The sequence below is a fragment of the Pollachius pollachius genome, assembly GCF_949987615.1.
Source record: "Pollachius pollachius genome assembly, chromosome: 12".
In the NCBI taxonomy this organism is placed as follows: domain Eukaryota; kingdom Metazoa; phylum Chordata; class Actinopteri; order Gadiformes; family Gadidae; genus Pollachius; species Pollachius pollachius.
Genome location: NC_136945.1, coordinates 13865422 through 13880065, shown reverse-complemented (window position 1 = coordinate 13880065; position 14644 = coordinate 13865422). Strand labels below are relative to the sequence as shown.

The 14644-nt window shown below is 44.8% G+C and overlaps 2 protein-coding genes across 3 annotated transcripts in view; one reads left to right on the top strand and one right to left on the bottom strand.

Moving 5' to 3' along the window:
• Nucleotides 1-224: 224 nt before the first annotated feature.
• On the top strand, nt 225-5432 carry pck1 (phosphoenolpyruvate carboxykinase 1 (soluble); the record flags this gene model as incomplete). 2 transcript variants are annotated; one of them, XM_079748779.1, is made up of 10 exons in its annotated part: nt 225-354; nt 969-1273; nt 1415-1599; nt 2415-2618; nt 2964-3151; nt 3304-3466; nt 3791-4015; nt 4125-4256; nt 4524-4619; nt 4975-5432. In XM_079748779.1, exons 2-10 carry the CDS (start codon nt 1050-1052, stop codon nt 5430-5432), a joined length of 1875 nt encoding a protein of 624 aa, XP_079604905.1. In that variant the 5' UTR covers nt 225-354; nt 969-1049. The 2 variants fall into 2 exon arrangements, with proteins under 2 accessions (XP_079604905.1, XP_079604906.1); XM_079748780.1 differs by having other exon boundaries at nt 251-354; nt 1042-1273.
• Nucleotides 5433-10067: 4635 nt separating this feature from the next.
• The window catches only part of pmepa1 (prostate transmembrane protein, androgen induced 1), a 22455-nt gene continuing 17878 nt past the window's right edge, over nt 10068-14644 (bottom strand). Inside the window, exon 5 of the mRNA XM_079748786.1 lies at nt 10068-14644. This exon is cut by the window's right edge and continues 1207 nt beyond it. The gene's annotated coding sequence lies outside the window, so the exon portion shown is untranslated.

Here is a 14644-nt window from a genome sequence, read left to right as displayed (position 1 = left end):
TTTGCAAAGTCAGAGAACAACCTGAACGTCGGACGTGAACCCTTTTATTGACGTCGGCACCGCCATTTAATGATTCACCGCAAAGTACTACGGAGCGGCTCTTTTTTTTCTTCTTGTGATAAGCTTCACGGATGGTTCAAGCAAATATCCTGACGAGCGTCCCATCCCTCCCCCTCCCCCTCCCTTCCGCCTCCTCTCCTCCACCTTCACCACCAGGGTATGTCCCCGGGTATAAAAAGGAACGGAGAGAGTTCCTCCGTCAACCTGCCACAGAGACAGCCTGTTCTGTTCTGAAACAGAGCCACATTGATGACGACGACAAGCGCCTGACAACAGAAAACCAAGACACTTAGGGTAAGTTGTTTCGACATTTTTCATTTTAAACAGTTTACAACGTAGTTTTTGGAATTATACGCCACTTAAGGCATTATGGGGAATGGATGGTGTGCGGATGTTGGGGATCTCCTTGAAAGCCATTTCAGTCGTATAAGCTGTATGCGTTCAATGTTTGAATGCCGGTGTTTTATTTGTGGGGATGTATTTTTAATGAGTCGTTTCCAGAGAAAAGCAGCTTGCTCTCGGAAAGAAATTGCGCCTCCATCAGGTGTTGCGTCAGTTGTTTACGAAGTCGTCGCTTGACATCACTGCCTGTTAAACAATGTGAAAATCAATGAAAGTAGTCGAAGCGATTGAAATCGAAGAGGCTGTGCCAATAATGTAGCCGTACGCATTCATCGAAAAATTGTATATAGACAATACAATTGTCTATATACAATTGTCTATATTCTACAATAGGGCGACAATAGTCTTTCAACGAGAACTATACAATACATAATACAATAACGCTGTTTTGGTTTTCTTTAGCGTCCATGTTTGATGACCTAAACCTGCATGTGTTTTGTGTTTTCTCCCCCGTCTTTTTTTTTTATCTTTCCTCTTCCTTGTCCCCCTCTCCTTCTTACCTCCAGACTTCTTGTTTTCCATCCACTCCTCCATTTCTCTCTCTCTCTCTCTCTCTCTCTGTCTCCGCCTCAACCGAAGAAGCAACCATGCCTCCTCAGCTGCAGCCCCCGGGGCAGGCGAGCCCCAAGGTGGTGTACGGAGACCTTGGGGACCTGAGCGCCGCGGTCCGGGCCTTCGTGGAGGTCAACGCCACGCTGTGCCAGCCCGAATCGGTCCACATCTGTGACGGCTCCGAGGAGGAGAACCAGGCCATCCTGACCCAGCTCGAGGAGGAGGGCATGATCAAGAAGCTCCGCAAATACCACAACTGGTAGGCCCAGCAGGGCTCAGTAGAGAGAGAAGGAGAGAGAGAGAAATAGCAGGGTGTTTCTGTAGGCTAACACACTCTGAACTCCCTTATTCCTCTCCTCTCTCCTCCTCACCCCCCCCCCCCCCCCCCCCCCCCCCCCAGCTGGTTGGCCCGTACAGACCCCCTTGACGTGGCCCGGGTGGAGAGCAAGACGGTGATCGTGACACCGGACCAGAGGGACACCGTCCCCAGCCCCGTGGGGGGTGGGGTCAGCCAGCTGGGACGCTGGATGTCCCCGGCAGAGTTTGACAAGGCCATGGCCCAGCGCTTCCCCGGCTGCATGAAAGGTAGAACCCCCCCCCCCCCCCGCTTCCTGTGATGTCAGTAGACTAATATTACTGAATAATCTGAAATGTTATCATTATCGTCCCTTTTAACTTGACCCTTATAGTGGTGGTGTTGAACTGAAGTTGGACGTTAGCTTTCGGTTTGTCTTTCAAAGAAGCAAACCATTGATCCTCTGACCCCCCCCTTCCCCCCCCAGCATCGTTCACTGTGTCCTCTCTATATTACTTTATTATGCATAAAGTTACCTTTTACAAATTCCAGCTCTGAAACAAATATGAATACGCCAGTCCAGGCTTAGCAATGCAGAGAGCAAACAGCCAGGAGAGAGTGAGTTATCGACAAAATAAAACAGCTATCTCTTAGGCAAAATGCAAGTCACCCTGGCAAATAATCGTATCCTCACACAAGCTGTGCGTGCGCTTTGGTAGAATATATAGACATATGTATAGACAAATGTCTATTTATTCTGATCGGTTGAAAAAAGGGGTGTCTTTTTCATTTTACCCTTCACGTTCCAAGACAGATTGGATAGGCCGTTTTGAATGGTTTATTTCTTCAGAAACATTTTTTTTAGATGTTGATTGTCAAATAATGAATTAAGAGAATACCATTTGAACATCTAGGGAACTGACGACTCTTTCATGACATGTTTTTATTAATGACTCATCAGTTACATGTTATTATTGCTTTATTTTGAACAGCAGCAGCAATGGAACAGAAGCATTGACCTTCAGCCTCCATTTTGGATCTGTTGGCTCTTCCTGCCCTCCCCCCTGTCTGACCTCTGACCCCTGCTCCTCTTCCTCTCTCCCAGGTCGTACCATGTACGTTATCCCCTACAGCATGGGACCGGTTGGATCCCCCCTGTCCAAGATCGGAGTGGAGCTGACCGACTCCCCCTATGTTGTGGCTAGCATGAGGGTTATGACCCGCATGGGCCGGGCCGTACTAACCGCCCTGGGAGCGGGGGAGTTCGTCCGCTGCCTGCACTCCGTGGGCTGCCCCCTGCCTCTGAAGAGTAAGTTATTCGGAGACTTAGGTGAACAACTGATGAGATAAATAAGAAGAGATTAGATGGTTCTCCTGGGACGGGGAATGTGTTGTTGTTCTGATAAAGCATAAATGGAGCCTAAGGCAAGTGTTCTTCATTTGTGGTGGGAATAATAATATATTATATTCATAATAAAGTAAAGCCGACCTTAATGTGTCTTTCTTTACCTTAATCTTTATTTACCTCCGATCCTTATTCAGAAATGTCTGTCATTAAAGGCCTTGTTTAATTTGTTCCTGCAGTTTCATCGACATTGAATAACCCAAAGTCTCTCTCTCTCTCTCTCTCTCTCTCACTCTCTCTCTCTCTCAGAGCCCCTGGTTAATAACTGGCCGTGTAACCCGGAGCAGACCTTGGTCGCCCACGTGCCCGACCGGCGGGAGATCGTGTCGTTCGGCAGCGGCTACGGCGGGAACTCCCTGCTGGGGAAGAAGTGCTTTGCCCTGCGCATCGCCTCCCGCCTCGCCAAGGAGGAGGGCTGGCTGGCCGAGCACATGCTGGTACACACACACACCTAATGCACCACATGTCACAGACCACACAACACACAACATGTACCACACACCACGCATCGCGGACACACAGGTGGCCCCACATTGGATCCCATTGTACCCCCTCCCTGACCGTCTCTTCCCCCCTCCCCTCTGGTCAGATCCTGGGCGTCACCAACCCAGCAGGCCAGAAGAAGTACATGGCGGCCGCGTTCCCCAGCGCCTGCGGTAAGACCAACCTGGCCATGCTTTGCCCCACCCTGCCCGGCTGGAAGGTGGAGTGTGTCGGGGACGACATCGCCTGGATGAAGTTTGATGAGCAAGGTGAGCGTTGGTTCTGGTTCTTGGTTCTCTCCTCCGAGTGGCAAGGTCTACTAGCAACAGAAATGCTCTGAGATATTTCACTCACTCATTGCTGATCCTGGGCCATTTCTAGCTCATTACACTCAAATAATAGCTCTTGATACTTACCTACAGCATCTTTAATTTGTAGAAATCGCTTTGAGAAACTCTGCTGACAGAATGAGGCTTTGAACTTTCTGCCAATGTGATAAGGGCGTTTAGCTGTGTTGACTCTTCCAATGCAAGGGGTACAAAGAAAAGCTTCTGAAACTCTAACGCCATCTTCTTCATTGTCACGGTTGCTAGGCAACCTGCGGGCCATCAACCCTGAGAACGGCTTCTTCGGGGTCGCCCCGGGTACCTCCATCAAGACCAACCCCAACGCCATGGCAACCATCGTCAAGAACACCCTCTTCACCAACGTGGCGGAGACCAGCGACGGGGGCGTGTACTGGGAAGGCATGGACCAATCCCTGGCCGAGGGGGTCACCCTCACTTCCTGGAAGAACCAGCCCTGGAGCCCCAGCGATGGTGAGAGTCATGAACAGACAAATATTATATTTTCTAATCTCAAATCTGCCACAGAGCATTCAGGGTAACTTTGTTTGACCTATTTTCTTTCTTCCCCCCCCTCCTCCAGGAGAGCCCAGTGCTCACCCTAACTCCCGCTTCTGCACTCCGGCCGGCCAGTGTCCCATCATCGACCCGCAGTGGGAGTCCCCGGAGGGCGTCCCCATCCAGGCCATCATCTTCGGAGGCCGCCGGCCCCAGGGTGAGCAGTCCAGGGAATAGGTTGCAGTAGAAGTTAGATTACTAGAATTCAACAGAACTGACTAGAATCGAATAGAGTAGAATGTAATCAAATAGAACGCAATAGATTATATAATATAACTGAATCAATATAAAAGGGTTAGGCTTTAGCCAATCACATACAGTTAAATTAAATTGCTTACGTAAATTGCCGTAATAAAATAATAATAGTTATTCATTAACTCTCTTTCTCTTTTCTCTCTCCCTCTCTCTCTCTCTCTCTCCCCAGGGGTTCCTCTGGTCTATGAGGCGTTCTCATGGCAACACGGGGTGTTCGTTGGCGCTGCAATGAGGTCAGAGGCCACGGCGGCAGCAGAACACAAAGGTAAACATCTCTGACACTCACAACACACACCAGCACAAAATAACACACTATAACTCCAATGTGATGCATAGCAACGCAATGTTGCACAGTGACGCAAAAAGAACAGGACATTACGACAAACAATAACACACAATTAGACATACCAAGACACGTGCATGTTTTTCTTACCTGTCAATGCATCATAACACATTCCAATACCCCATAATATTTATAACACCCCAGCACATAGCACGTGACACATTGCACATTGCACTATGACAGTGTCATACAATACAAAACATAAAAACAATTGTTGCATCATATCACATCTCATCCTCCTAACCAAACCTCTCCGCCTCCCCCCAATCCCCCCCAGGTAAAGAGATCATGCACGACCCCTTCGCCATGCGGCCGTTCTTTGGCTACAACTTTGGCCACTACCTGTCCCACTGGCTGAGCATGGCGGAGCGTCCCGGCGCCAAGCTGCCCAAGATCTTCCACGTTAACTGGTTCCGCAAGAGCCCCAGCGCGGGCTTCCTGTGGCCCGGCTTCGGGGACAACATCCGCGTGCTGGACTGGATGTTCCGCCGGCTGGACGGGGAGGCCGGGGCCGAGACCTCCGCCGTGGGCTACCTGCCCGCCGAGGGCTCCCTGAACCTGGAGGGTCTTGCCGAGCCGGTGGACCTGCAGCAGCTCTTCTCCCTGGACCAGGAGTTCTGGAGGAAAGAGGTGGAGGCGGTGAGGAGCTACTTCGCCACGCAGGTCAACGACGACCTGCCGAGGGAGGTGGCAAGGCAGCTGGACCTGCTGCAGGAGCGGGTTGAACAGATGTAGAGGAGAGAGGGGGTTGGGGTGGGGGGGGGGGGGTTCTGGAATACACTGCCCTCGAACCTTCTAGAAAAGTGTGTGTAGAATGCCAGCAATCCAGGCCAGAACTTTTAGCCAAGCGAACAAGAGGCTTTATTTTTCTATGAGATAAATATTACTGTGATTAGTCAGTTTAAGGGTTTATAAGTCATCAGTTGAAAGTGCAATTTCATTCCCGTTGTGCCTTAATCTATATAACCTCCCATATTTTATCACTTTTATTTAATGTATTGGTCTAAAGTTGAGCATATTTGGGTCTTTATAAGGACACTGTATGAAAGTAAGTTATTACTAAGTTATATATAAACGCACATCCTTCGGTACATAGTGATGAGTTGTTGATTCACTTGATCCCCCATCACCAATTGAATTGGTGCTTCCCAGCACTGGGGCTGTGTGCAACTCTGTTGGTACTGGCCGAAAGCAGGGGTAGGCAATATGTCTCTATATGTTTGAGGATCCTGTTTGTGTTCCTGTCATTATTTTGTGTTTAAATTTATTTTTTCTATGACGTCTGTATTTATTATTCTGCTCTGATCTAATGGGGTAATTTGAACCCTCTAAAGAGAAACAAATATTTGAAATAAATATTATGCACCCTTTCTGTTCTCTGGTCTTGACTCTACTTAACTCGAATACTATCTTCTCCACTCTACTCTAATACTCGTATACTATATATATATATATATATATATATATATATATAAATTGATCAATGTCTTGATTGATTGAAATTGATTAAAGTACTTGTTAAACAGTCTTACCAAGAGACTGAGATGTGATGTTACATATCTAACATGTTTGTCATAACACTGCTGTTCCTTTGGCAGACAAGAGAACACCTTTCACAAATGCCACAAGGTTAGGTTTCACCTGCTTGCACAAACCTGGTCTGTCACCTATAGTCCAATTATATTTGTAAAATTAAAAAAAAAAAATTAACAGATTAAATAACATATATTATAAATGTAAAGTAAACTATATATATATATAGAGAGAGAGAGAGGAGAGAGAGAGAGAGAGGGTGAGAGGGCGAGAGAGAGCGAGAGCGAATCTAAAATTAAATATATAAATATAATAAAAGAATATTGTATAATATTTACCCTTGAAAATATACCCGTATATAAGCATATTTTCATGAAACACGTGATACATGATACACACACAGAACAAAACACACACATACACACACAGACACACAGGCATATAGCCACACACATGTTTTCAACAGACAGAACCTGACAGACCAGACTCTGCCAGAAGAATAACAATTGACACACCAAACAAATGACAATGCAGATATGTTCACAAGAAGCTTTTCGTTATAGCAAATGGCATTGGCTCATAGACAACGGGCGTGAACAGGTTGTTAGTGCTTTATTTGCCTGGTACGGCAGGTTCAACTCTGGGTTCAAATGTCTCTGTAGTGATGTCACAACAGGATTGATTCTGAATTCCAAGGAAAACAACAAGGGTGGATTCTTTAGATTTGTTCCATTCATACCTCTCCATGATCAGATTCTGAAAAAACAAACATGTGCACCACGCACACGAAAACCCACCCGCACACACACGCACACAAACACACACACACACACACACACAGACACACACACACACACACACACACACACACACACACACACACACACACACACACAGCCCAGACAGCCCAGAATTGCACCATATCGAAACAAAGACACCATGGTGTGTGGCAGCAGAAATAAAACTTTGTTCTTGTTATCTCCGGCGCAATTTAAAGTATCCAGTCAGCCAATGTCCTTTGATTACAGATATTAAGTGATAAAGGCAGTAAAAAGTCCATCAGGGAACATGTTATCTCTGCAGTAGTTGACGTCCTCACATTCCATGACTGACTCCCTCAGCGTGCTCCCATTCATGTATATGATGATGTATGAAAGTGTGAGAACTGCCGATTCTAGTCGATGATTCTGAGAGAAGATAAGATGAGATAAGGTAATGTAAAGAAAACGTATGCCCCAAGGGGGACAGGTGGTCGTAGGATTAGGGAAATGATGTCAGTGTTAAAATGGAATTTAAACAGCCAATCAGGACAGGCTGACCAGTGCAACCATATGATGATCCAAACCAAACGTGATTGTTCGGAGTCCGCGCATGTGGTTGCCTTCCAGTTTAGCGTCATTAATCAAACAGGAGCCATAAATGATTGATGACAGAGGATTACGCTGCTGGAAAGAGTTCCAGATATCAGTCCTGGGCAGCTTGGAGCAGTGTCAGTCCAGTGTATCAGTGTGTCTGTCATCGTGTGTTTGAACAGAACAGAGCTGTTCCTGGCACCCACCCCACTGGAACGCTGTCGTAGTAATACTAAACTAAAAGCAAACTAACGCAACTTCTCTTCAGATACAGATTCAAAGGGCTTTATTGGCATGGAAAACGTAGATTGATATTGCAAAAGTACCACTCGGTCTCTCTGACTTAATCTCAGTCTGTCTGCATGTCCATATAACCTAAACAAGTCGGTCTGTCTGCCTAAGAGCTGGAGGTTGATGTATCTCTTACTCTCTTTCTATGGCTCTGCACAGTTAATTGATTCAGACCGGCTGAGCTTCTGACAAAACACCGATCAGGAAAAACTAACCTCCCTCACCAGCCCCCGTCATTCCGCTCTTTTGCCCTCACACTGAAAATCTCTTTGAAGCGTTGTATTGACGTGTATGTATTTGCAGTAGGGGACCCCAAACTGTGGGTCAGGACCTCTCATGGGGTTATCAAATATGCAGTTTGGGGTCGCAGGAGATCATTGACTTTCTAATTATGTTATTATTTAAATTCTTTGCAGGTCTTATCAAGGTCCTGTATAAACAAACAGTCTGCCAAATAAGTTCTACAAGCAAACAATCCTGTGCATCTGCTTGTTGCACAGAGAGACAGAAAGATGAACCTATAGACAGGCAGGCTGACAGACATAGAGGCAGACGGGCAGAGCGAGAGGCAGGCAGACAGACAGACATGAGATGTGAGATTAAACCAGAGAGAGAGAGAGAGAGAGAGAGAGAGAGAGAGAGAGAGAGAGAGAGAGAGAGAGAGAGAGAGAGAGAGAGAGAGAGAGAGAGATAAAAAGATAAAGAGATAGAAATAGCGATATAAAGGAGAGAGAGTCATAAAGAGAAAGGAGAATGATAAAGAGAGGCAGAGAGGAGAAAGATAAAGAGAGAGATAGATTTAGAGATGGCCATCTATATAGATATATAAAGATGTAGTTTTACATGCCACTAAAGCACCTTGAATCTGTATCTCAAGACAGGTTACGTTTGTTAACTTTTAGTTCAGTATGGCTAGGACAGCGTTCGTGTAGGGTTGGTGCCAGGAACAGCTCTGTGTATAGCGTTAGCCAAACACACTATCATAGACACAGAGGTTTGAAGAGAGTTGTGGCTCGAGCCTCAAGTCACTGAACTCCAATGCTACCCAGCAGTAAAGTATCCCACCTCCAAGCAGTACTTCAGCTAGTATTATCAGTATCACTTACAATGGAAACGGCTATGGGAGGTAACATGCCTAAAAGTCAGGTAGCATGATTGATTAATTTAGAAAGACATTTCCGGCCTTAAGCAATACTTATCTTTCCTGCTCTTCCCCTCTTTATTACCTCACCCCTTATGTGTGTCTCTCTCTCCCCCCCCCCCTCTCTCTCGCTCGCTCTCACTATTGTACATATATATACACATACCCACAGCACACACAAATGTACATATATGGATGAAATGAAATAATGAATGAAATTAAGATTATCCGATTTTATATGCCCTGATAAGAATTTGACACTGTAACTGTGATTAAGGGCTTTACAAAAAAAATATAATTTAATTAAATTCCTTGTTCCGTCTGTCCTTTTCTTGGAAGTTGAGCTTCGAACGTTTCAAAATCTTCTTGGGGTGATCATTGCTTAAACATTCCGAAGGCAGAAAAACATGTTTACATGAAGTATTAAAGATGTTATGTGAGCTCTAAGTCACCAATTGAAGGATGACCTTTGAGAGACGATAAAGTGGAGATAGGTGTTCTTTGTAGGAGGGAGACGGAGAGACGACGGCGATGCATTTGGTAAATAGTTTACAAAGTCTGGCCACTCAACCGTAACGTCTGGGAATCATGCTCCAAAATAAGATACACTTTCTCAACAGGAAATAAACCACCTCATACAAGCAATGGGACATGCAGAAATATATCACTGATACATATAATTCAGCCAGAGGTGGAAAAACTAAACTATGATGTTAATTTGAGCAAATCTAAACAAGAGTCGAACTGTAAACCGAATTTCAAACACGATTAAACTACTCCACCTAGCGGTGTGACCGGGACACTGCATGATTCTTAATTTAAAAGCATAATTCCTATGCAGGTATAAAAGTACTGATAAAATCGGTATAATGATAATAATATAATAATGATTGCTCATCAATTTGGGATATAACCCTGACTTGACATAAAAAAACGGCAGACACATTTACATTTGTCTTTCTTTCTTTCAACTCATTGTTCAGAACAAAAAAAAGACAGAACAACAAACTTAATTTATAAAAACGTTTTATTTGTTTTAAATTGAAAGGGTAACTGAAATGTGTGTGATTCATAACATGTTCCATAACAGTAAGGATAATAAGCCATTATCCTCCAAAATAACAGCATAACAAGCCCAGTAACACTTGAATCGTCTGAACATAGAGTAAGCCGTTAATATAGTTGTGATTAAGAAAGTTGTTGTGTTCAGACCAGAGTAAAGGAGTAAGATGAAAACACAGAACAAAAGAACAGTTCCTCTTCAACAAACATCACATTAACTGGCTAGAGCTCATAAGATGTCCATCCAGAAGATGCTCTCCAAGAGTGTGCTCTGGTACATTGTCAGAATAAAGGCGCATCGCTAGCGCTGATTTTAAGAACAGAAAGGTATTAAGTGCATTCACCTGTATAGCCCTGCTATAGTTGCTGCATGATGTTCCAAGCTCTTATTTTTTCATACCGGATGTGTTCATCTGAAAATCCTTTTGGGAAGGTTGTGCTTTCGTGTTGAAAATCCATACAGAATCTCAGGGCACAACAGTTAAGGTTAGGGAGACAGAGATAGGTGCTCTGTCGCTGATACTTTGGAAAAAGGGTTGAATGGGTTTTGAATAACAGAAAGCTGTTGTGGTCGGTCTTGTGTGTGTGTTTATGCACGTACATGTGAGTGTGCTACAATTGGACCAAATGGATCCTCAAAGATCCCAAACACCTTCACAGATGTTGCTACGTAACGGTTGACCCGTTTCGTGGGGTTCTGTTTGGGGTAGATGTTGCTCAGGAAGGGGCTTAGACTTGGCCTTAAAATGGCCTTCTCCCTCTTAATCTCTGATGGTGGATGGGATCTGGTAACAGTAGCCAAGCCCTAAGGAAGACCTTGGAGCATCGGAGATCCATTAAAAACCTCTTACAACATGTCTGCCGGAAGGTTTTGTTCTCCTCTTAGACATGTCTGAAAGCCCAGGAGACCGTTTGGTATCCAAGAACAACTGGGAACTGTTATGTCACTAGGACTTCTCAAGAGCAGCAGACAATGGTCTGAAACGTACGAGTGTGCATGATGAAAACACTTGTGTTCTGGCCCCAGACTCTGGCAGCGTTTCCAAACCCTCTGCACCAAAGTAACAACAAAGAAAGACAAGACCCCTGAGGGAACAAGTGCACTTAACATAACAAAGTGTTGACTAAACAGGCCTGTATTTCAGGAAGTGGGGGTCATTTGCATACATTACATAACAGCTTTCTCACATGAGGGCTGCTGCTGGAGTTTAACTTTGAGTTGAGGAGGATAGGACATCATCTGCCACTCTCGTCCTCTCTGTGAATGGTTTCTCAGTCAACAAGCTCAGTTGTTAGTGAACAAGTGTGCTAGTTGATAGGAAATATATCTCAAGTGTGGAGGGAAGGAGCCCGAGTTACTCGTGATTGAAACAGAAGATTTTCGTTTTGGGAGGTTTTAAGACAATGTTCGTACAGTAAAACGTGCTGGAATAATAATAAAAAACTAAATAAAATAAAATGTATTTTCTTAAAAGAGAATGGGCAACAATATAAAACAACAGTAAATACATTTATAACGCTAGGATAAAATATTACTTAGATCGTCTAAAGAAGGCAAATAATAGGTGTATTGCAACGCTTTCCGCCACGACAACTTCGGCGGGTAAAAACAATCTGTCTTCATCGTCATGACTACCATCATCATCATCGTCATCACCCTCATCCAGTCAACATGAACTGAGACAATAAGGGGGTGGGGTCTGGGCCTGACTGAAAGCCCAAGCCAGCCCCTCACATTGGCCCGTCTAAGCAGGCAGGCACACTAGAATAGCATAGCAACAAACGACACACAGCGGGACATTACCAGGAGACCAGCCCTCAGCCAGCCAATGGTAGCTGGTCTGAGCGGAGCTTTTTCATTGGACACCAGGCATCTCTAGGGAACAGAGTAAGAGCTTGTACAGACAGGAAGAGGAAAGGTGAGGACGAGGTGATGGGAGAGGAAGTGGAGGCACACCGCTAATGTGTGTCTGTGTGTTGATGTAGATTGGTTGTGTGTTTGTGTGTGCGTGTGTGTGCATATTATAGGTGTCCTCTCTCCTCCACAACCACCTTGTCCTACTGTCCTTCTTTCATCCGACCTGAAGGGGATCGCCAGCCAGCACCGTTTTCCCTGAACAGAGAGACTTCCCAACATTCGACTGTCATGGGAGCTCTGATAAACTACCTAGCCCAGATCCCCCCAACCCCTTCTTACAATTACAATTAGAATTAGGGCATTTAGCAGACGCTTTTTTCCAAAGCAACTTACATCGGTTAATACACACATTGACACGCCGACGGCAGAGTCGACCATGCAAGGCGACAGCCCACTCATCAGGAGCAGTTAAGGTTGGGTGTCTTGCTCAGGGACACATTAACACTCAGCTAGGAGGAGCTGGGGATCGAACTGGCAACCTTTCGGTTACAAGACACCTGCTCTACCTCCTGAGCTAAGCTCAGCTTCTTCCCCCTATAAACATTTAAGAACTTTCTAGAACTCTCTGCAGGACACTGAACCAAACCACTGGGAAGAGGAGGGGGGAGAGGAATGGATTAGAGGAGAGAGAAGAGAGGAGGAGAGGAAAGGGGAGAGACAAGGAGAGAGGAGGGGGAGACATGTAGCATGAGAGAGGTTAGGAGGGTTCAAGAGAAGACAGCAGGGGAAACGAAGAGATGCGAGGCTAGACCGACCAGTCTGATTAAGAATATGATTGATATTCTGATTAATGGATACAATTCACTTTGGGTCAAGAGATGAATTCATTCAATAAGATTTAGGCATTTGATCACGAAATGTAAACATTGTCAAACGTCGTAGGAGCAAAAGAAGTGGTAAAATCTCATCTTTGAATTGTGCTGGGCCGCGGTTTGGTTCTGCCCCTGCAGAGGGCGCTATTGCATAACGTCTGGAAGCCCAAACTGGTTTTCTACACTATATCTATCTGCACTATAATCTAAATAAGACACAGTATATCTCTTAAAACAAGGTCCATGGGGGATGTAATTGTACAATTTGTGTGTCACGCGTGTCACTTTTCAACACTTCAGTGTGTTTTTTTAAGACAACCCAGCCCCAAGCCCTGAAGGAGATGTTCCACCTGTGTAGACTACTCTTTGAAAATGATTGAAATTAAACAACACTAGAAACCCAAAGCTAAACTACATTCTAAATAAGAGTACAACTACCTCCTCTACATGGGCAAACTACAACACAATCCTAAAGACTGATGAGACGTTGTGTCCTCTGAATTATGAAACATTGAACTTTTTAACTCAAGGAAAGAGCTCATTGTGCTTCAAGTTGTTCCGTCCTCATGCGGTTTGGATGTAAGTCAAGTAGTAACCCCGGTGCTGGCTGGCGTGCGATTGTGTCCTTAAAACTGGACCATTAAAGTGCTCAGAGATGCCTGGCCCGTCTTACCAGGGGAATATCCATGTATATGTGTGTGTTTGTGTGTGTGTGTGTGTGTGTGTGTGCGTGTGTGTGTGTGTGTGCGTGCGTGTGTGTGTGTGTGTGTTGGGCCCACATGCGTGCACAATCAAAGCTTTTGCATCACTGATTAAGGGATAATTATGATATCATATAATTTGACTTTAAACATGGACAGATGTCCTCTCTCTGCCCCTCCTCTCTCTGTCTCTCTCCCTCGATAGTTTCAGCATTCAACGATACGCAGCCAGTTTTAAGGCTGACCCCACTCTCTGTACTTAAATTACTTGATTACATCCCCTCCTGATATACACACACCTGATTATGTATACGTTTAGTCATCAGTCATGGAGAAACTGAGTTAACTGGTGTGTGTATTGCCAAGGTCATTTCCCAAAGGACTTTATAGAGTTTAGTTTTGTGAGGCGTACTGATACTGGCTGCAGAATTGACCAATAGGGATAGAGATCTGAGGGTTACGATTTCCTGATTGGTCCTATAAGGGAGAATCCTGGGCTCTTGATTGGCTTATTGAACTTGGACTTTTGCATAATTATAGTTTTCATAAATTTGAATCAATGGAATACTACTGGTTTGGTCCAAGTCCACTGGGCTCAATCAGAACCAGAGGCCGGTCTTGCGTTTTTGTGATTTTGTGCACGCTATGGGCCCTTCCCCCTGGTAAGTCCCCTGAAACATACACATCAGTATTGGTTCCAGGGGTTTCTCAAACTGAAACTGCAATTTCACTTTAATGCCGTGAAAAAGCTCCTTCACAAAATAAAAGTCTGGCTCACTCGTCCCATCTTCGCATACTAAAAAAATAGTGCAATTCTTCTCAGAAATTATATAAATAATTCATCCATGCTCTCCACCTTCAGCTTCCACACACACGTGAAACATACATTTACCGTGTATGGAGCACAATGTTACAAAATATGTTGGCACCCCAACGATTGCTGATCGTACTTCTTTCTAGATCTAAACAACGTCTAAACGACTAGAAACAAAAATGTACCTTTACTCTTTAGAATCCATAGTTTAGAAAAATATCCCTACTTTCGCTCGCCTTCTTTTATCAAAACATATTGCAGATTATCTTTTTATCCATGTGTCGAACAGTCGTGAACCTTGTGCAAACTTTTACTTTGAAAAG